General features: G+C 40.3%; 1 protein-coding gene across 1 annotated transcript; it reads left to right on the top strand.

The window, feature by feature from the left end:
• Positions 1 to 3681: 3681 nt before the first annotated feature.
• Positions 3682 to 22921, top strand: LOC137095912 (uncharacterized). The gene is made up of 4 exons (XM_067463203.1): positions 3682 to 4279; positions 19873 to 19992; positions 20408 to 20514; positions 22189 to 22921. Exons 1-3 carry the CDS (start codon positions 3868 to 3870, stop codon positions 20509 to 20511), a joined length of 636 nt encoding a protein of 211 aa, XP_067319304.1. The 5' UTR covers positions 3682 to 3867; the 3' UTR covers positions 20512 to 20514; positions 22189 to 22921.
• The last annotated feature ends 319 nt before the right edge of the window (positions 22922 to 23240 follow it).

Raw genomic sequence — 23240 nt, 5'->3', positions numbered from 1 at the left:
TATAATGACAGTAACGAAATTTTGTAATTTTTTCATTATAGTAATTGCACAAGTGAGGAAACTTCAGGGGCTCCTTTCCCCATCATTTTTACAGCTATTGGGGTGAAACAATGGTAGAACACATTTACCACTGCTATATATTTTTTTAAGCTGCTCTGAGTCCCCTTCGGGGTGAGAAGGGCGGCATATACATCTTGTAAATAAATAAATAAATAAAACGAATAGCCCATCAAGTTTCAGAACATTTCAATTATCTACAGATTTTTGGAGCTTTTTTTTTTTTAAACAACAACAAGAGCTATATCCTTGAATTTTCTGTACAATGACACAGGATAACAGGAGATCATTCACCACAACTTTCAGAAATATTCATATATCTACCATTTTTTAGGATTTTTTTTTACAAAAACATTTTTTTTAAAAGCCACAACAGCTACCTCACTAAATATATCTCATATTAACCAATAGAACTTTCATTTAGGGACTTCTTCCCAGCCCAGCCAGAGATTCACTTACTAGAAGTATCAGTCAGTCCTCCTCTTTGCAGATTCAATAGTTTATTGGTACTCTGGCTGGCTGCTGCCACTACAGAAGAATAAATTTCTATCCTGATTGGGGCTTTCTGATGTTGAGCAGAATTCTGGGAAATGTAATTTAGGACAGGGCCTTTTGAATTCTCTGCCACAGGGCTCCTCATCTTCCCAAGCTACTTTCCCAGAATTCTATGCTCTCTCAGTCTCTTTCCCAGCTCACTCAGCTTTGTCCCACCCTGCTGTGCAGCCATTAAAGAGGAAATGCAGCCTTTTTGGCTTTGGTTTGCTTCCTTGTGCTGAAAATGAAGCTGACTTTAGGAGACTTTCCAGGATTTACAAAATTAAAACAAAAAAGTGTTAGGTAATAGGGCTGGGCGGTTTCGTTTCGGTAATTCGTTAATAATTCGTTAATTTTTTCAATTACAAAACGATAACGAACCATTCTGGAGCAATTATTAAAAAAAACGAATTTTCAAAAACGTTTTGTAAATGCTTCGTATTTCGATATTGTATTCGTTTCGTTATTGTTTTGAGGTCGTTTCGTTATTATTTCTGCATGTCTGGGCCAGTTTTATGGTTTAATTAGTGAAAAAAAATTATAATATCACACCAACAGTCAACAACAGAGGGAGAGGGAAGCTTCAGAAGGTTTTGGAGGTTTTTTAGCGTATTTCGCGGTCGCGTCCGCCATTAACGAATCGATTTGTTATTGTTTCAGAAATCGATTCGTTAATTTTTTACCATTTACGAAATTTCGTAAATATCGAACTTTTTAAAAGGAAAATTTTGTAATTATTTTAAATATCGAAACAAAAAAAAAACCCAAATACAAATCGATTTTAGAAACAAATTTTTCCGTTGTTACCCAGGCCTATTAGGTAAGTTTCAATTCTTAAATTTTTGGCACAGACCATGCCCGCACGTTGGCTATTGAATTGTAAGTATGAATGTAATAAATTTGACATGATTTACAATGACTAATAAAAAAAGTTGCACATCTCTATTGTTTTTTTCTAGTGAGTCATGTCTTCTCAAGATATGTCTAAAATACAAAAGTCACAATTTAGTCATTTTGAATTCTAAGGAGAAGCTCAGGTTTGATTAGCTCTAGAATCTAATCATCATCATCATCATCATCTTTATTTGTACCCTGCCACCATCTCTCCAAGGGAACTCGGGGTGACTCACTGAAGCACTCCAAGTGCCACATGCCAACAACAATACATAAGTATAAATAAAATGACCTAAGTATAATAACAGTGCATAAAAATCTCATTAGTAAAAGTATAAAAAATTGACAGTTATAAAATTTCACAAATGCAGTGGGATCTGCCCAAAAGTCATTTTCCTTTAAAAAAAACTGAGCCATCTCTGATAGTGGGTACATACTGGCATAAATACCCTCATTATCACTCATCTCAATTTATACACTATTGCTGATTTGCCACCTCTCCACAAAAATGGAGAGGTGGTCCTGTGGTAATACTTCTACATATCCTAGTAACTCTGCATTCTCGTACTTCTCCATAATCCCAACCCTGCTATTCGCCTACGAGACGTGGACTATCTACAGACATCATATGCAACTCCTAGAATGATTCTATCAGCATTGCCTCCGAAAAATGCTGCAAATCTCTTTGGAAGACAAGCGAACAAATGTCAGCATGCGGGAAGAAGCAAAGACCACCAGCATTGAAGTGATGGTCCTCCGCCATCAACCCCACTGGACTGGCCATGTTGTCTGGATGCCTGACCATCATCTTCCAAAGCAGTTGCTCTACTCCGAACTCAAGAATGGAAAATGGAATGTTGGTGGACAGGAAAAGAGATTTGGCTCAAAGCCAACCTTAAAAACTCTGGCATAGACACTGAAAACTGGGAAGCCCTAGCCCTTGAGCACTCCAGCTGGAGGTCAGCTGTGACCAGCAGTGCGGTAGAATTTGAAGAGGCACGAATAGAGGGCGAAAAAGAAATGTGACAAGAGGAAGGCAGATCAAACAAACTCCAACTGAGACCACCTTCCACCTGGAAACCAATGCTCTGACTGCGGGAGAAGATGCAGATCAAGAATAGGGCTCCACAGACACCTACGGACCCACCACCAGTACACCAGTCTTGGAAGACAATCCTACTCGGACAACAAGGGATAATCTGAAACAAAAAAAAACATAAAACCATAACTTAAAAAATATTTTAAGAAATTTCTCAGCTCCAGCAGCAAGAAATATATATATATATCATAGGTTTTTTTGTTTTGTTTTGGTTTTTTTTGGAGAAAATAACATATTGGAAATGCTGGAGGAGGAAGTGTGAGGGGAACAGAATCTCACCCCTGATATAATTTCCATGCTGGCACTGAAAGAGGGCCCTTGGGGATGGAGTGATGTGGACATTATAGAGAGTGCTCCATGGGGATGGAGTGATGGGGACATTATAGAATTGGCAACTATTGATGTGGTTTGCCCATCACTAGTAAGGGATGGGTAAATCATGGGGATTTACAGGTAGATTGGCAGCAGGACGCACACGACATTATGTGATAGGGCTTGTCATCAAAGGTTCTGCTTCAATGCTGATTTGCCTCCTGTGTGCAATAAAGTTCAATGCCCACTGGTTTCATTGTTTTGGGAGTTTGTGTGCAACATTTGTGGATTTCCTCTAGATTTGGATTTGCTTTTTCTTTTTCTTTTTTTTATAAAAGCAGGGCATGATTTGCTGAGGGTGGCCTTGAGGTTTGAAATGCAAAATTTCCCTCCTTTGCTTTTCTAAATCTTTCTCAGAATTATGTTACATTGCAAAAGTGCCATTTCTCTGATGCATTGTTGCCACATAGCATATAATATTTTGACAAAATTTAAAGAGGAAGGAAGGATATTTTTTGTTCTAATATGCATCAGAATTAAGAAATGATAGTCCACATTGTGGGTAAAATTCTTGGAGTTTCTCCTCACTCTGTCTGTCACGTGCTGGATACACTTTGCCATATAATCCAGTTCAAAGCAGATAACCTGGATTCAGAAACTGGATTATATGGCAGTGTAGATGGAGCCTCAGATACAATGTGACAGCATCTGATATCACAAGCTTGTCCGACTCCCCCTGCTGCATGCTTTAGTAATCTTCCTTGCTTCTGGAACAAAGGCAATGGATGATTCATCCTCTTCAAATTTCAGCTTGTGGTTTGCCTCTGTATGTTTCACAAGACTGGGTGTCTTTTTAAAGATATGATTGCATACAGTGGAAGCACCTCCCAGAAACTTTCTCTCTAGACTTGAGAGGAAAGAAACAAGGTTAAAAGGAGAAAAGGACATAAAAAGAATCTCCTTGGGGAACAATGGCGATTTGCATCCACCAGCTCTTCCTCATGGTAGCTGATTTAACGCTGGCCTCCACCGTCTCCTGTGCCCTTTACGGACTAGCCTGTGTATCTGTTACCAGTCTTGTGGGTTTGCTGTTCTTCCTGCTTTCCGTTGGTGCTATAAAGTGTGTGAAGAGAAGTATTGCCCGAAAGGCAAATATGATCCTGACCTTGGTTTCTAAAAGCACCCTAGGACGTTTGCTTTTGAGAAAACGAGACCAAACAGGACTTGGAGAGCTGGCAGTGACCCATGCCCCTGAGAAAGGCAGGGATCCTGAACTGGAAAAGGAGTGTTCTTCAAACATGAAAGCGGCACAACTGCAAGGGACGAAGGAGAAATATCAGAAGGCAAGGAACACTCTTACTGAGAGCCAGATCTCTCTGAAAGGTACTTTCTCAAGTGACTGAAGCTATTTCTGTGGCTGGTGGGCCTCCTTTTTCCTGCCTTGAACTTGGAAAAGTAATTCCCAATCTAACACTGTCACTGTAAGCAGATGCTAGATCTTGGTGTTTGTTTTGTTTTGTTGCTTATTAGTTGCATTTTTACTAAGATGAGCCAGGGAGGGGTGCATGTTGTTGTTTCATCTTTCTTATGCCACAATAATTTGTCTGGATTTGAGTACTATGCATTCTGACATGGATGGGGTTGTTGTTGTTCATTCATTCAGTCTTCGTGACCTCATGGACCAGCCCACGCCAGAGCTCCCTGTCGGCCGTCACCACCCCCAGCTCCTTCAAGGTCAGTAACTAGTCACTTCAAGGATGCCATCCATCCATCTTGCCCTTGGTCGGCCCCTCTTCCTTTTGCCTTCCACTTTCCCCAGCATAATTGTCTTCTCTAGGCTTTCCTGTCTCCTCATGATGTGGCCAAAGTACTTCAACTTTGTCTCTAGTATCCTTCCCTCCAATGAGCAGTCGGGCTTTATTTCCTTGAGGATGGACTGGTTGGATCTTCTCGCAGTCCAAGGCACTCTCAGAACTTTCCTCCAACACCACAGTTCAAAAGCATCGATCTTCCTTCGCTCAGCCTTCCCTAAGGTCCAGCTCTCACATCCGTAGGTGACTACAGGGAATACCATGGCTTTGACTAGGCTTTGTTGCCAGTGTGATGTCTCTACTCTTTACTATTTTATCCAGACTGGACATTGCTCTCCTCCCAAGAAGTAAGCGTCTTCTGATTTCTTGGCTACAGTCTGCATCTGCAGTAATCTTTGCGCCTTGAAATACAAAGTCTGTCATGGCCTCCACATTTTCTCCCTCTATTTTCCAGTTGTCAATGGATGGGGTAGAGGCACATCATTTGTGCATCCTGCTCAGGTGGTAAATATTGGTCCATCTGCCCCATGGGAAAGACTAGGCAGGGGCGGCTCAACCCATTACGCAAAGTAAGTATTTGCAGTATAGTTGATTTTGCCCAGGGGCTCTTTTGAGGCACTCTTGGGGGAAAATAGACCTTGACATATGCGAGTTGTAGTTACTGGGATGTATAGTTCACCTACAATCAAAGAGCATTCTGAACTCCACCAATGATGGAATTGAACCAAGTATGGCACACAGAACTCCCATGATAAACAGAAAAAATATATCAGTGATTGGTTTGGGGGGAGGGGGGGGGGCAAAATACTGTTTGCTTACCATTGGAAATTACCTAGGGCCGCCTCTGACTGTAGGAAAGCCGGTGAAGCAGCCACACAGGACTCCTGTCAGTTGCTCCTATTTCAATTGGACTATCTCCTCATGGCAACCTTACACCACTACATGTCATGTTATCCTGTAGGCAAAATCCTGGTGAGATCTTCTGTTTTGATATTGTTCAATGTGATTTTTCTACAATGTGGTGACCTGGAGAGCTGTCATTCACAGGATCACCATAAGCTGAAGTCAACTTGATCGCAGTTAACAAGAGCAAACACAGTTCAGTGTGGACGTAGTTCAATAAGTTCAATGTTCATGCCTGCTCAGTTCAAAACCCATGCCCTTTACTGTGTGCTTGTGTATAAGAGAATGTTACATCTGTTTAAAGTCCATTTTGTTCAAATCATTTTGATTTTCATAGCCATTTGTATGACTATTTATTTCCTTCAATGGAATTGAGGCTTAGCTGGTCTGGTAAGTTCATGTTTGTTAACTGAGATTGAGAACAGATCCAATGTACAATTTAATTGCAATATGCAGTATGCTAACACTCCCATTCTTATCTGACTTCCTGAATCCCAGTCCAGATTTTGATCATTTACATTTTATCAACAACAACAACTTTATTTTTATATCCCGTCACCATCTCCCCGACTCAGGGAGGCTTACACGGGGACCAAGCCCAGCATAAACAATAATTACGAGCTAAAACACAAATGAAAAACAATAACATATATATAATTAAATTAATGAATTAAAACCAGAAGAGTAAAAACATGATAACAATACATCAACAGAAATCAACAACCAGTAACTGGAAATGGTTAAATTATGACCTTGGTTCCTGGCTCTGGATAAGACAGCAACGAATATTTTGAATGATTTCTAATATTGTTGAATAAAATTAGATTGGCATCTCTTTAAAACTGGGTCAGGATATGCTAAGATCAAAAGCATCCAGGCTTTGAAACAAATGCTCAATGATTTTGAAATGAAATGAAATGAAATGAGAATCCCACAGTGGTACACAGCGTGCTTGCTTCATACAGCAGCTTAGTTTATCAAGTAGAAATTAGTTTTTAAAAAATGCAAATAACAATTTCCAGGCAAGGTAAAGTGATGAAACTGCATATTCACAGTGTGAATCTCTCGCAGGCCATCATATTCAAAACATGACTGTACATCAAACACATTTTCACAAGATTTCGCACTACCCACATGGGCATCTCTGTTCATGTAAGGATATGATCACTTGACCAACAAGAAAGAGGAGACCTCCATGGCTAGCCATACAGGCATCTCTGTTGACGTAAGGACATGACTGATATTGTGCTAGAATTTGGAGGCTCCTGCCCAGGAGAGAGGAGCCCTTAGACCCACCAAAGAGAGTCCGAAACCCTTGGCAAGTGAAAGAGGAGAAAGGCCCAGAATTTTCCCTGATTTTTCCCAAACAAATCTCACCAAGGTTGAAGAAAAGCCATCAAGATTTATTTAGCAATCTGCTGAAAGGATGCCAAGCCACAATCATTCGTCAGGCAGAGCATAAAGAAATACTTTATTTGATACAGCCATATTTATAGTAAATTCAAAGTTGCAGAGTTCAAACTTCCCGCCCCGGCCTCCCTGCTGCCCTCCATTGTGACTGGACAATGAGCAAACAGCTGGGAGGCGGCCCTCCCGCCCCCAGCGCCCCTGGACCAATCAGGAAGCTCCAGCAGTCCGTAGGGTCCAATGGGGAGGCTTCTGCCATCTAGTGGGAAAGTCCGGATTTTACTAGCCAGCAGATATGGAGACAATATAGGCGAAACTGGGGTGATTGTTTCTTGGTGGAGATAGTTGAGTTAATCAGAGTGAAGGCAAAAGGTTTTTCGAGGACCTTTTGTCCTTCAGAAGGAAATATGATTAAGATTTTTGCCAAAGGGGCAAGCTGAGGGCTGGGCAATTCCTCCGAGGGTCACCACCTGCCCAGGCTATTGTTCATGCAAAAGGAAGTTGTGGATAAAAAATTCCTGGAATGTTTGGGGCTTTATAGTTCCTTTGGTGGGGTTTCTTCATGTGGAAAGGGAAGGAAAAAAAGGTCAAGGGAAGGCCACTAGTACAAAGGAAAATATGAAAATATATACATTTGATGTAGCAGGAACCATGTGCCTATAATTCATAACAGGAAAAGTCCATATAAAAGTATGTTTCTGAAAGGGAAACAAAAGGGTTCATGGGAAATGATTAAAAGCATGAAATTCATGAGAAAAGGTCCAAAAGATTTCACTGAGCCAGTCAAGGAAGTCCTGCAGTGTTGAGGTAGAGACTTGTCCTTGGCCCTTTGCAGAACTATAAGTTATTATCTCTTATGGGGGGGGGGGGGGGGGCATGCTCGACTTCATGACTACATGGCCAACAACAAGAGGAAACCTCCATGGCTAGCTAGGAGTGACAGTGCCAGCAAGACAAAAGAGGTCAAATACAGGTTGCCCCAGCCCTGGACCATTTAGACAATGTTCCCCAATTTGGCACAAATGTTCTGGTATAGGATTGCTATGGCCGGGGTGGGTGGGGGTGGAATTAACACTGTGCTAAACTGCTTGCCACAAATGAGTCCTTAGTCTCAATTATGTTACATTCTCCAACTCTGACCTGTGCATTCTTCTCCTTGTTTTTGCATTAGGTTGTTAGATTTTGGAAGGAGGTGTTCACATGCAAGCTTGTGCATAGTTTGATTGACTTTAGGGCCCTACTGCATTCATAGCAGGTTCTGTGGTCTTTACCGTATCCCTTATATTCAACATTAGGGGTTTATACTTAAAAAATGTTTTAGAAGAGTATTTAGATGGCAGTCATTTGTCTTCATGGAGTCATAACAGAGTTTTTCAGAACCCCCTAGGCAGTATTATATACACTCCCTTTGGTTCAAACCAGTTTTGCCGGTTTTTGGTAACATTTCAAAATCTTGCCTTTTCAGTTATCTAACCTGCATATCAATGGTTTATTGTTGTTGTGTGCCTTTAAGTCAGTCCCCACTTGTGGCAACCCTTAAGTAAGTTATCAAGGGGTTTTGTTGGCAGGATTTGTTCTGAGGAACTTTGCCTTTGCTTTTCTCCATGGCTGAGAGAATATGACTTGCCCAAAGTCCTCTAATAGGTTTCCATAATCTCATAGGTACAACACAGCCTAAGGACATCTGATCCCACCTGAGCCTAGAATCTAAGCAGAGCCAGGCTAGGTTAAAACTTGAATGGGGGATTGACAAAGAGAACCAGATGTTGTAGGCTGCATTTCAGAAGAAGGCAATAATAATAACAATAACAATAATAATAATAATAATAATAATAATAATAATGTTATTATTATTATTTTAGAAGAAGTTATTATTATTACATTATATATAATAAACATTATATATAAAAATGAAAAGGCACGAATGGAAGGCGAAAGAGAGGAAGGTGCCAAGAGGAAGGCACATCAACCCAACCCCGACCGGGACCGCCTTCCGCCTGGAAACCAATGTCCTCGCTGTGGGAGAAGATGCAGATCAAGAATAGGGCTCCACAGTCACCTACGGACCCACCAGAACACTGATCCTAGAAGACTATCCTACTTGGTCAACGAGGGATTGCCTAAGTGAAGTGAAGTAATATATAATAATCTTTATTTGTATATTGCCCTATCTCCCCAAGGCAGTTTCCAACATATAAGGCAAAACATTCAATTGCCCCAAAGGAAAAACCATACAGATAAATTAAAATAAACATTATAACACAAAATCCTGCTAAAAATACCCCAAAAAATTAAACTCAATTTTATTGCAACTCCACCAGATGAGTTCACAATACCAATGGCCAGGATTGCAAAATGGATATGGCCAACTATAAAGGGCTGGGCAAGGGATAGTGCAACAGTGTATCATAGGTTCAGGGAAGTGGATAAAGTGCAGAACAAAATACTATCTATCTAGCAGCCTAGGGAAGAGCCTAGGGACTAATCATTCTCCAAACCCTTCTGGAACGTCCAGGTTTTCAGGTCCCTATGAAAGGAGGACAGTGTGAGGGCTTGCCTAATCTCTCTAGGGAGGGAGTTCTAAAGTCGGGGCCACCACTGAGAAGGCTTGTGGGAGCAAAAGAAGGGCCTCCCCAGCAGATCTTGGAGCCTACGCAGAATCATAGGGGGGGGGGATACAATTATGAATACCAATGGCAAACCACTTCTGAGTATTCTTTGTGTAAGAAAACTATGAAATGTAAATATGCATACACTTTTAAATCACCTGGCAATGGCACCCTTGAGGATCATCTCTATTGGCCTTGTCTTCAGTCACCTCTACATTCATTTCATTTTTTTTCCTTGTAGAGGGCTCTTTTCTTCTCAAGCTTTTCAGCCTGATGCACTTTCCACAAGCAGTGAAATTTATTTTCTATGCATTGACCCAAATACATCGAAAATCAAAGCTTAATTCAGGGGCAAAAAGAAAGCATTCTCCTTGATATTCTCTGATCATTTGGTTGACATTTTCAGAGGGGAAACCAGAGCTTGCTTACAAAACACCAAATAAATACCTCTGGCATCAAGCAATGAAACCCAAAAGCCTGCACTCACACACCCCACACCCCCGACATGATTTTTGGATTTTTAAAGAACAACTATAGTTTTGACAGTGCTTCATTAATAATTTGATTTTAATTTCTTTTTACAAAAGCTAGTTTTCTCATTGCCATTCCAACACTCTAACCTCATTTCCCTACACTCATGAAAATAAGGCACAGCACCAGGGGCGGATCAACCCATTACGCAAAGTAAGCATTTGCAGTATAGTTGATTTTGCCCAGGGGTGCTCTTGAGGCGCTCTTGGGGGGAAATAGACCTTGACATATGCGAGTTGTAGTTACTGGGATGTATAGTTCACCTACAATCAAAGAGCATTCTGAACTCCACCAATAATGCAATTGAACCAAATATGGCACACAGAACTCCCACAACGAACAGAAAATATATATCAGTGATTGGTTTGGGGGGGGGGGGGGCACACCAAAATACTGTTTGCTTACCGTTGAAAATTACCTAGGGCTGCCTCTGCACAGCACCTCCCACAAACTTGGCACAAAACTTGTTCTCTTTGTATATTTGCTCCACCTTCCGTAGATTCTGCAGAGTTGGACTCCTCGCAGTCCTCAAACACTTTTACTATATTTTTAAAACTTCAAAAAGTTTCTAGAACGTGAGGGAACAATTTCACCATTAAAGATACCCTTTTATGTTTTTAGTTCAAGTTATGAGGCCAAAATGTGAGAAAGTTCTTGAATCTTTAATGGTTGTGTAACAAGCAACACTTGCTGAAATGCCTTCTTTGGCAGAACCATTAAATGGCATGGAAACTCTCTTCATTTCTGGTCTGGCAGCATTAACCAGATTGCCTCCTTTTTTCAAAACTCAATTCTGGCTCCTGACCAAATATCAGCTGAGTGTAGCATTGCAATGGTTCCCTTCCAACAGGTGCAGTCTTCTTATCTGAAATCTGGAAGACCTGTCACTGCTTTAACGCTTTTATCACTCCAACAGAAGCTGGGAAGGATCTCAGGCCTAAGGACCGAGATGTAACTATTTTGTCTCCTTTAACATTAAGACGTGCACCATGAAAGTAAGCAAGCGTGGGTTTTTAATTGCCACCTGGTGCTCCAGCCTAGCATTTAATTATAAATCTCTTTCCCAGAAAATGATTTTAATTGCAGTGCTTGGTGGAAGAAAATATGTGGTGATGTACAAGCAAGTGCAGGCATTTCTTGGGCAGACTTGAATATTCTTTTGCTGCCTAAGATTTAAAAAAGCATATTCCATGCTCATCCAAACATTAAGATTCATAGCACCCAAAAGCAGCGAGAATGTTTTAGCATGTGAAGCAGAAAAATCCTAGAAGTACTCACTTCCCTCCAACCTTGGTAGTAACCATTAATATAACTAAACTATATGACTAAATATTTACCACTGGAGGCTTTGCCTTTGGAAGGTGCTTGTTTATAAAGCTATTGTCCTTCCAACCCTGCTATACATCTGCAAAACGTGGACTATTTACGGATGTCACATGCAACTCCTAGAATGATTTCATCAGCGTTGCTTCCAAAAAATCCTGCAATTCTCTTGGGAAGACAAGCGGACAAATATCAGAGTGCTGGAAGAAGCAAAGACCACCAGCATTGAAGCGATGGTCCTCCGCCATCAACTCTGCTGGACCGGCCACGTTGTCCGAATGCCCGACCAACATCTCCCAAAGCAGTTGCTCTATGCCAAACTCAAGAATGGAAAACGGAATGTTGACAGGCAGGAAATGAGATTTAAAGATGGGCTCAAAGCCAACCTTAAAAACTTTGGCATAGACACTGAGAACTGGGAAGCCCTGGCCCTTGAGCTCTCCAGCTGGAGGTCAGCTGTGACCAGCAGTGCTGTAGAATTTGAAGAGGCACAAATGGAGGGCAAAAGAGAGAAACGTGCCAAGAGGAAGGCACATCATGCCAACCCCGACCAGGACTGCCTTCCACCTGGAAACCAATGCCCTCACTGCGGGAGAAGATGCAGATCAAGGATAGGGCTCCACAGTCACCTACAGACCCACCGCCAGTACACTGATCCTGGAAGATAATAATAATAATAATAATAATAATAATAATAATAATAATAATCTTTATTTATACCCCGCCACCATCTCCCCGATGGGGACTCGGAGCCGCTTACATGAGGCCAAGCCCAAGCAACAAATTACAATAGAGTAAAACTGAAAATGCAAACCGCAAACTATCCTACTTGGACAATGAGGGATCACCTAAGTAAGTAAAGTGTCTTCTTCTGTTTCATGGCAGGGCCATGCCTGCTAGCATTTTAACCACTTTTAAGACATTGTTACTACTATATAATCTACAACTGCTAAATCAAGATATTCCCACACTTTGGTTTTTGAGGCCAAAGCCTAAGACCTTGGGGCGAGCCCTTTTAATGTCCCTGGTGGTGTTACAAGGCAGCTATGGTGCTGTCACTAGGCATAGTACTTTAAGCATCAATCACAACTTCATATAACACTAATTCTTACATTGTGGGTCCCAACCCTAAACGAGGTCCTCATAGTTCAATGTTGTGGTCACAAATATTTGGCAACAGCAAAATTTTCTGGATGCCAGGCATTTACGTAAATCTGTACTGTACAGTGGAGCCCCCGGTAATGCAGTGGGTTAAACCGCTGAGCTTCTGAACTTGACCAAAAGGTTGGAGGTTCAAATCCAAGGAGCGGAGTGAGCTCCCGCTGTTAGCCCCAGCTTCTGCCAACCTAGCAGTTCAAAAACATGCAAATGTGAGATCATCAATAGGTACTGCTCCAGCGGGAAGGTAACAATGCCCCATGCCATCATGACCTTGGAGGCATGTACGGACAACGCTGGCTCTTTGGCTTAGAAATGGAGATGAGCACCACACCCCAGAATCAACTAGACTTAATGTCAAGGGGAAACCTTTACCTTGCAGCATTTACTGTGGACTCTGCAGAAAGTGCTTTAGCTCTATTTCATATTTTAAAAGCAACCTATTTTGTAAGTGTTGCAAGTGCTGATTTATTTTGAGTAAATGTTTGACATTCATACCTATTTTATATAGTTATATACCTGGGGTCATGTAAAACATTCTTGGGTAGAAAGAGGTCACAAGTGGAAAAGGTTTAAGAAATTTTGACATAGAGGATGCCACTGAAATTTTAAAAAATAAGAAGTCCAAGAAATGAGGAATGTCCACATACACCTGTGAGTGCTCTTGCTCTGAGGTTCTTCTCCCTTGCCTTGAGAATCATACAAGAGGGATCAGGCTTTCAGACCTTGAAGCACTGAAGAAAACTTAACATTCATGTCTACTAGATAGAAAAATCTTTAACCTATATTTATCTACCACAGAACATGTAATGAAACAGTTGTAGGTGCTTCACCTTGAGCAATGTTTGCTGTTATGAAATTCAAGCTATTGATTTGCAAGCATTCTGGGTTATCTTTATTTCACCCTGGTAGAAAGGCAAGATATAAATAAAATAATATATAAAATAAAGAAATAGATCTGCAACCCATGTGTACACAAATTGCCTCTTTTTTGCAGGCTTCCAGTGCTTCGGGGTTATAGCAATCAGGGGTGGGAGATAAATTAAAGCATCACACAATAAGAATTCTACCCCCTTGGCCTTTCCCCCCCCCCTTTCAATCTCCAGGTATTTAGCACAGTAGCAATCAAGATACTGAAAAGTGTTCACACTTTGCTGTATTTGATTCCCTTGGGAGCATTGCTTGTACCTTTTCTTTGAATGTCTAAACTGTATTTGAAAACGCACAACTGAAATTTTGAGTTTCTGCCATGCTACAAATGTGGAGGCTGAAGGAAACATTCATGGAAAGGGGGGAGAATTATTATTAGAGCTCAAATTCAGCATTTTGCCCTTGCATAGCTCTCTCCTTGTCCCCTGCAGGCATGTAGCCGGGGGGGGGGGGGGGGGCTTGGGGAGCTTCAGCTCCCCCCCCCCCCCCAAATTCTCATGGTGGTCCGTGAGAAGGCCTTACTGGTACATTATTTAAACTGTTATGTTTATTCATATCATGATCTGATCACCATGCTCAATATATCCCATATGCATGGGGGTATTGGGGTAACAATACAAAAGGTTTGCTAGGGTAGACCCTCTTTCACTCAGACTCAGCCCCCCCCCCCGAAACAAAGTCACCCCCCCCCCCCAAATCGAAATCCTGGCTACGGGCCTGTCCCTTGCTGTTTTTTGTCATAACAGTTTCCTGTTGAAATTCAGTGACAAATCATGAAATACACTAGAATCAGTATCAATGTCAAGTATGGTTCTATTAGCTTAATGTCAGTAGTTAATATCCCAGTCCACATCATATTAATTAGCCAATTTAAGTGCCTTTTAGATTGATTGTAAGTAAATGCATGCGGGGAACTTTATTTTTGAAAATCAATGAAGCTTGTGAACGAGTTCAGGAATGCTGATTCAAAATGGATTTTTATTTAATTTCAGGTAGTAGTAATCTATTTTAGATATTATCTAATTTTAATATACGATTAATGTGAAACAGTTTTAAAATGTTTAAAACTGGTATTTGAAAAGTCAGGAAAAATATTGAAAATTGTTTTTCCTAAAGTATGATTTGTTGATGCCTTATATAGTGTATTTCTGGTACATGTTGTCACACAATACCTTTTTTAATCCATTATATCAAAGCAAGAAACTGGGGCCTTGACCAATATCTCATCCAGAGGCAGAGTGGATATCTGAGTGCATTTGCACTGCAGAATTGAATGTAGTTTGATCCATGACTTTAAAAAAACAAAAAAGTGCCCCACAGTTTCCAATGCCTCAGCCTCATAGGGACGTTTGTTCATTTTTGGTGCTGATCATCAACCTTTGTGTGTGTGTGTGCGCGCGCATGCGTGTGTATTCATGGCTTAGTGCTATGGCAATATGGAATTTGGAGTTGCAACATTAGCTGCAATGAATTGGCACCGGGATTGTGGCGCAGCTGGCTGAGTGTCAGCTGCATTAAGATCACTCTGACCAATAGGTCATGAGTTCGAAGCCAGCCCGGGTTGGAATGGGTTTCCAACCAATTGTGTAGCCTGTTGTCAACCTTTGCAACCTGAAAGACAGTTGCATCTGTCAAGTAGGAAAATTAGGTACCACCTTAAAGTGTGGGGAGGCTAAATTAACTAATTTATGAGGCCATAAAAAAGACTCCAGCAAGCACTCCAGCAAAAAGCATGCGGAAAATGCGGAAGTACTTCATCAGTGTTGCAGATGGACGATAAAAGTGACAGCTCCCCTGGTGGCCAGAAAAAGTTAAATATGTCTATGTCTGTATATGTTGTATGTCAAAATTGGCATTGAATGTTTGCCATATATGTGTACACTGTAATCCACCCTGAGTCCCCTGCGGGGTGAGAAGGGCAGAATATAAAAGCTGTAAAATAAATATAAATTGTAGTGGTGGAGGAAAAGGTTTTGAAATGAGTTATGCAATGAATTACTCTGACAAGAACTTTCTAAGACTTTTTGGAACCAGAAATGTGGCATACAAATAGAAAAATGTCAAGATGCCTGGATAGAAAAATCTGTGTTTCTGCAGGAGAGCCCTAGTTTCCACATCCCACTGCTGACCTATGTGTTGCATCCTACACACTCAGAAACACTAGTAACTGGGGGCTTTCATAATAGTGAGCTAGTAAAACTATTTGTGGGTTCATTTAAACTTAAAAAAAAGTTTGTCAACAGTGCTAAAATCTGCCCTGAGTCTACTTGTGGGAAGAAATGAAGGAAATAAATACCCCAAATAAGTTAGATTTTTAAAAAATGAGACTAAAACCCTGAGGTGAATCACCATCCCACTTAAATGGAAACTGCCAACTGCCAATGAGAAGAAATAAGCTAGCCATTATTTGGTAGAGGGAGCTTCTCTTGTGAGGAGCAATCACACAAATCCTAATGAGGCTCCTATTGTGCCCATTTGGTTCCATAGGGTTTATCATCTTGGATTAATCATCTAAGGATTTTATTAGACAGAGCTGGGGAAAATGGGGTAAATCATCTTCTTTGTGAATGGAATAATCTTCTATGTGATGATATTTTATGTTTAATAACGTATAATGTTTTATCAGAGGAGGGTCAATTTTGATGTTTTATACTGTTTTTTTATCAATGATATTGAATTGTTGTCAACACTGTGAACCGCTCTGAGTTCCCTTTGGGGTTCAGCACTATACAAATACCGCAAATAAATAATAAATAAATTCTTTGCATTAAGTTCTGTCTTTAAAGGAGACAGAGAATTTACTTATCTCCATCTCATGGAATCGCCTCCTCCCAGCTCAACCATCCATCTAGAGCAGTGGTTCTCAACCTGTGGGTTCCCAGGTGTTTTGGCCTAAAACTCTCAGAAATTCCAACCAGCTGTTAGGATTTCTGGGAGTTGAAGTCCTCCCTTATGTCCTTCCGTAAGAGCCTGAAGACATGGCTATTCGAGAAGGCATTTAACTGAGTGCTACAGTAACTGGAAATGACAACTGGAACGGAATATGGACTACGAGATTGGTTATGATTCTACGATAAGACGGAGCGGATTTTTTAGTGTAATTAGATGATTGTGTATTAGTGATATGTTGGTTTTTGTCGTCGTGGCTTATTGTAAATTGTCTTTTATATGTTGTACACCGCCGTGAGTCGCCCTAGGGCTGAGAACGGTGGTTAACAAATGCAGCAAATAAATAAATAAATAAATAAATAAATAAGTCCAAAATATCTGGAGACTCACAGGCTGAGAACCACTGACTTAGAGGAGACTAAAGGCATTGTTCTTAAGACAAAACCAATTCTCTCCATCGGTTCTTTTGTTTTTCCTCCCAATTCCCATACTCTCAAAGAGACAGGAGACATTATTCTTAAGATGGGCACCATTTCTCTCCATGGGCTCCTCTGCTTTCCACCCCAATCCCCTTTTTTCTCAAAGTGACAGGAGATACCATTTCTTTCCATGGACTCTTTTGCTTTTCCCTCTCAATCCCCTTACTCTCAAGGAGACAAGAGGCATTGTTCTTAAACATACACCATTTCTCTCCATGGGCTTTTTGGCTTTTTTTACCTCCCAAAAATGCAATGAGAAGTTGCTATGATGTCAGTTACAGAATTAAACCATTAAATTGCATGGACTAAATTGCATCATTCACTTGCCCTAAATTCCTGGATCAAAGGTCTTGTTTTGTAAGGTATTCTTCAGTAAAGTAAATAAATAACTATTGATCTTAAGCTTGCTTTGCAAGCTGATTTTATAATTTTAGAACAGCTCAGTATAATTTATTTAGCAGAGGTCTTTACTAAAAACCCTTTGAAAGCTTCTGAACAGCTTGTTGTCTGATAGGCTCTTAAGTGAACACTTAGGGCTGCAATCACATGAGAACATACCTGGACGTAAGCCCTAACAAACACAATAGGTTTTTGTATTGAGTTCATACATCCATACCGATAGTCTAGCAGTAAGTCGCTATGAGGGTTTTTTTCCATCCAGCCTTAAACAGAAGCATAGTGAATAATCACCTGAACTACAAACAAAATGAATAATAAAAAACAAACATTGCTAATCCTGTTCAATTGTTGTGTCTCTTCCATAAGTAAACATGAGTGCTTGTAGATACAGATGAGCATGAAATTCACTTTCCTGTAAGAGATAAAAGATTTCCTTTTATTTCCATTTCATTGTGGCTTTTGATGGGGTTCACATAAGTATTCCTTCATGTATGGAGAGAAGGAAAGTACTATACTTAGAACTGTTGTTGTTGTTGTTGTTGTTTGTCTTCAAGCCATTTCCAACTTAGACCAACTCTGAGGTGAATCTATCAGAGGGTTTTCTGAGGATGAGGCTGTCTGACTTGCCTAAAGTCACCTAATTGGTTTCTATAGCTGAGCAGGGATTTGTTTCCTGGTCTTCAGTCATACCCCAAGACTAACATCAGCAAAGACACCTGAGTGGCCAGGGAGAAGTGGGAATCACAGCAGCAAACTAGTTTCAGTTCAGCTGGGCTATGAGAACTCTACCCAATTACCATTGTGGAGTTAACATGGAATATGTAGCTGCTTCTGTCACCAGTACAGAGAATTGCTACTCTGACCCGGTAGGTGTAGATGAATCCCTGTACTGGGCTTCACCACTGAAGCATAAGTCTAACACCTTGTTGAAGGGCATCTTCACTAAGAGCTCTTGCATGTGTAAGAACATGTTTTAATGCTAAAGTGTAATATGGCTGGCATTTTCTGTTTGAATTAACACCGAAGCCAAGATCCTGAAGTGGGAGATATATCTCTAGCATTTATCGTGATACTTCTCCTGGTGCAACCCCTCCTCCTAACCCAATCTGGCTACTCAAGGTGTGCATTTCTTTAGTTAGTCCTTGTAAGTCAGATCAAATTTGTTAAATCCATACTAATGAGGCAATATCCAATATGTGGGTGTAGCCTGCACCAAAAACTTAAGAATAGAAAATACCCAATGCTTTTTCTTTTGGATTTTGTAAATCTCAGAATGCTCCCAAAGTCAGTTTCATTTTCAGCGCAAGGAAGCAAAGCTAAAAAGGCTGCTTTTTCACTTTAAATTAATGGCCTCTCACCATTAGGAGAGGGAAGCAGCAGGGAGAAAGCAGCGTTTGCTGGGAAAGAAAGCACAGGCTTTCTGATGCTGTGCAGAATTCTGGGAAATGTAGTTTGGGAAGGCAAAGAGCACTATGCTACATAATTCAAAAGGCCCTAAACTACATTTCCCAGAATTCTGCTCAGCATCAGAAAGCCTCAATCAGAAGTGGGGGAAAGATTTTTCCCTCTGTAGCAGCAGCTAGCTAGAGTTCCTGTAAATTGTTGAATCTACAAAGAGAAGGACTGACTGATACTGACAGATACTTCTAGTAAGTAAATCTCTGTGCTGGGCTAGGAAGAAATCCCTAATTGAAGTTCTATTGGTTAATATGAGAGATATTTAATGAGATGGCTGTTGTGGCTTTTTTTAAAAAAAGAACTTTAAAAATTCCTAAAATCAGTAGATGTATGGATATTTATGAAACTTGTGGGGAATGATCCCCTTTTATCATGTGTCATTCTATACATGATACAATATAAGGAGATAGTTCTTGTAGTTTTTTAAACTACAAACTGAAAATTCCCCCAAAATATGTAGATAAGTCAAACATCCTGAAAACTGATGGGCTAACAGTGGTAAATGTGTTCTACCATTGTAGCAAGTTTCAACCCAATAGCTGTAAAGATGAGGGAGAAAGGAGCGTGTGAAGTTTCCCCACTTGCACAATTACTATAACTAAAAAGTAACTGAATATCATTACTCTCATTATAGCAATGATGTTTTCACTAACTATACTTTAGAAATGAAATGCCAGCACCCTCTAATTTTGTAAAAAAAATGAAGCATTTTAATTGATTACACGTGCCTGCTGGCAACCTTGTACGTGTGCCTACCATGCTGTAAAACTAGAGGGAGCATTTTGATGGTTGCCTAGTCAATACAGAATTTAGATCTCTGTCAACTAGAGTCTGTCTTGAATTTGTGAGTAAAAATGCTTTTGAGTATTTCCATGTTTGATGAATGTATTGCTTTGCAAAGAAAACTTTCACAGTTCCAAAACTGATGGATAAAGGCATATATTATGTGCTGTTTGTGGAATATATGTGGCATAAATTCAGTTTCAAACTAATATTTGAAGCATGTGTTCAGAAACAATGGAAGCTAATATTGCTATAAATTAAGTGCTCCCTAATTAATAACATTGTCAATTTGATAGGAGTCTCTGACCTGACGAAGAAACCTTCAGTCATCATAACGGAAAAGGAGACAAAGACTCCAAATGAATATGAAACAAAATATATGACTCATAAACAGAAGAATGGCTTCCGGTTTCTGAGTAGGTAAAAGTGAAATGCTAATATTTAGTCATTCATATGACAACATGTAGTGGAATATGAAGGCCTCTTTTTAGTATTGCACTTGTAAAGCTATATTTCAAAATAAATAGAGTTTGAGTAGAGATCCCCCAAGCAGTTAGCTATTTTTATAGTTACAACTGTAAATCCAAGATGTACAATAGGAGGGTCTGGTGGTCAGGAGATGAACTGAAATTTGCTTTCTTTCTGTCACCAGGCAGGGAAGCATTTGGTTCTTTTTAAAGACACTTAGCTCATCCCATGCCCACATGCCTGACAGTATTTAGTATTTGGCAACTACCTGGATTCCCAGTAATTAACATGGATTGCTGAGAGCAAGACTTTAGAACAGTCACTATTTTTTTTAAAAAAAAATAATCCACAATTATTTTACAGCGCTCTTCATGGCCCTTCTCTGGGCTCCAGTTGAAATAATGTGCCCATGTCTGAAGAAGAGAATGTATCGTTTTCTGGCTACTCTGCAGAAATCTGAAGATTGACAGGTGAGAAGGTTCAGAAGTATGTCTAATGCTAATTCACTAGGTCTTTTCTGTGTCCAAAGAGTAATGCTGACAGATGGAGCATAGAGGAACATGTAAAAAATTGCTCACAAGAACACCCATATGTTCCCATCCCACCTTAAAATTCTCAGTTTTAGCCATTTATATAGAATCATAGAATCATAGAATCAAAGAGTTGGAAGAGACCTCATGGGCCATCCAGTCCAACCCCCTGCCAAGAAGCAGGAATATTGCATTCAAATCACCCCTTACAGATGGCCATCCAGCCTCTGCTTAAAAGCTTCCAAAGAAGGAGCCTCCACCACACTCCGGGGCAGAGAGTTCCACTGCTGAACGGCTCTCACAGTCAGGAAGTTCTTCCTCATGTTCAGATGGAATCGCCTCTCTTGTAGTTTGAAGCCATTGTTCCGCGTCCTAGTCTCCAAGGAAGCAGAAAACAAGCTTGCTCCCTCCTCCCTGTGGCTTCCTCTCACATATTTATACATGGCTATCATATCTCCTCTCAGCCTTCTCTTCTTCAGGCTAAACATGCCCAGTTCCCTAAGCCGCACCTCATAGGGCTTGTTCTCCAGACCCTTGATCATTTTAGTCGCCCTCCTCTGGACACATTCCAGCTTGTCAATATCTGTGCCGGTGGAGTAGAGAAATACTACAGGCAACCCATGGAACAACTCTTGTGTCATTCATTGGGCTCTGTGGGACTCAGTGTATAGAAAAGGAGGGAAATCTGGGTCTGATGAGGTCCTAAGATTGTGCTCAAGAAAAATTGGTGTAAATAAGAGTTAAATTAAAATATACTACATTTTAGAAACATTACAAACTTTTTTGAACAAGTAAGGGATTAGCAATTAAATAATTAATAAAATATTAACCAGTTGGTAAATTAAAAACAAAAGAGGACCAGAAATAGGGTTGTAGGATCAATGCTATCTGAAGCCTTGAGATTTCGGTGCTAAAACCTGGGACATAAAAGATACTCCCTTGTAGGAAGCAAGACCTGGTAATGTCATTATGCATGAAGCATTAAGACTCAATAACAGCAGCATAGAAAACACAATTGAAATAAAAACACTGACCAAGAAATGAGGAAAATACCGCATTTCATCGCAAAATAGTCACTACTGCATAATAGTCACACTTGGCTTTTGGGGAAGGCAAAATGGGTCTTTTGGCTTCCCTATATAATAATTGCACCCTAAGTTCACTTGCCTGGGTGATTGAACTAAGGGTGTGACTACCCTATTTGATGTGGGACTTCAGCTCCCAGTTGAATCAATCCCCACAACACCTGAGAAAGAGTTCACAACACCTGAGTAAAGCGTCACTCACCTGCATGGGTACTTCCTTTGAGAGCTCAGCCATGCGGGTTGGTGAACTATCCACCCACATGACTGCGCCCTCACAGAAACTTTTATGCAGTGAAAGAAGCCCCTGAAATGGGGGGCTTTTTTCACTGTGTAATAGTCACTATCACATAGTAGTCACACAGTGTAGCTATTATGCTGTGAAATATGGTATATACATATACATTTTTGTCAAATGAGTGCATATCTCTTGTCCTGCAATCTGGGAAAAAGAATGTAATCCCTAAAATTTGGCTATCCTAGCTACAAATATGGGAGAAAAATATACTGATCCCCATTTTATAAATTACAGGTTTAGGCCTCTGCCTAAGATGGTAAGATGATCCCCTGATTGCACAAAGAGCCTATAATGCAGTTTTCCACTCGAGTTGATATGAAGAGATGTCAAAATGTTGTCTGCAGGTATAGGTGATCTAAGATGAAAGGAAGTCATGAAGAAAAGCCTTCTGAAAGGTAACTAGAGATTAATCTTTCAGCACCCATGGAGCTTTGGATGAACTGAAGAATGGTTTCTCTGCTCTCACACCAAAATGTAGAATTTCTCAATGACTTCTTCTCCCAGTGAAGATGCAGATCAATTCACCAGAGCATCCATTCCTTGAGAAGGAAGGCCTTCTCAGAAGTAATTCCTTTCTGCCCCTACAGGCAGACAACACCTGATTATATGCAGGATGTAAGTAATGCTAGTGATCATGGAAACTTCTTGTCACATGATTTGCCCATGGAATCCATGATGACATGGCTACAAGCAGAAGAAAACTGAAAAAGAAACCCAACTCAGTTCCTAAGGACAAGTTCCTATTAGACTTTTGCCTATGGACATTCTGTGTTCAGAACGGAACACTTTGAAAAATCATCTCAGCAGGTTTTTGTAAAAATCTGAATAGCTTTAAATGGAATGCACAATTGTATCCTTGTGGTTTTATGTTTGTATTTATACTAACAAATGCCTCATTGTATTCTGACATATTTGCAATGTCCTATGGATGAAAGCAATAAAACAATTTCAGGTATAAATTTTCTGTTTGTAGTGTTCAGGAACATCAACAGAATGGATTTACTAGGGATTATGAACACTTTGTACAATATCATGTTATGTCTTGCATGGCTTTTTAAAAGTTCACACACAAATACAACTTCTTCCTACAAGTATTCTGATTTCCATAGGGAAATTGAAGTATTTTCAGATGTCTAAATGCAAAACTGTTATTGTTTCCTCCTGCTCCTCCACCACCTCCTCCTCCTCCTCCTCCTCCTCTTCTTCCTCTTCAATCCTATAACAATTAGGAAAACATTGTGTTCAATTGGACTTTTTCTTTTCTAAGCGGGTTGCTTAGACTATTC

This window comes from Anolis sagrei, chromosome 1 (genome assembly GCF_037176765.1).
Source record: "Anolis sagrei isolate rAnoSag1 chromosome 1, rAnoSag1.mat, whole genome shotgun sequence".
Lineage (NCBI taxonomy): Eukaryota > Metazoa > Chordata > Lepidosauria > Squamata > Dactyloidae > Anolis > Anolis sagrei.
This window is presented reverse-complemented; position numbering and strand designations above follow the sequence as displayed.

Excerpts from the sequence above, each read along its gene's own strand:
- LOC137095912 (XM_067463203.1), top strand. The coding sequence starts at position 3,868 with ATGGCGATTTGCATCCACCAGCTCTTCCTCATGGTAGCTGATTTAACG. Across the intron at positions 4,280-19,872 it reads GAGCCAGATCTCTCTGAAAG|GAGTCTCTGACCTGACGAAG; the intron begins GTACTTTCTCAA and ends TCAATTTGATAG. Across the intron at positions 19,993-20,407 it reads GAATGGCTTCCGGTTTCTGA|CGCTCTTCATGGCCCTTCTC; the intron begins GTAGGTAAAAGT and ends ATTATTTTACAG.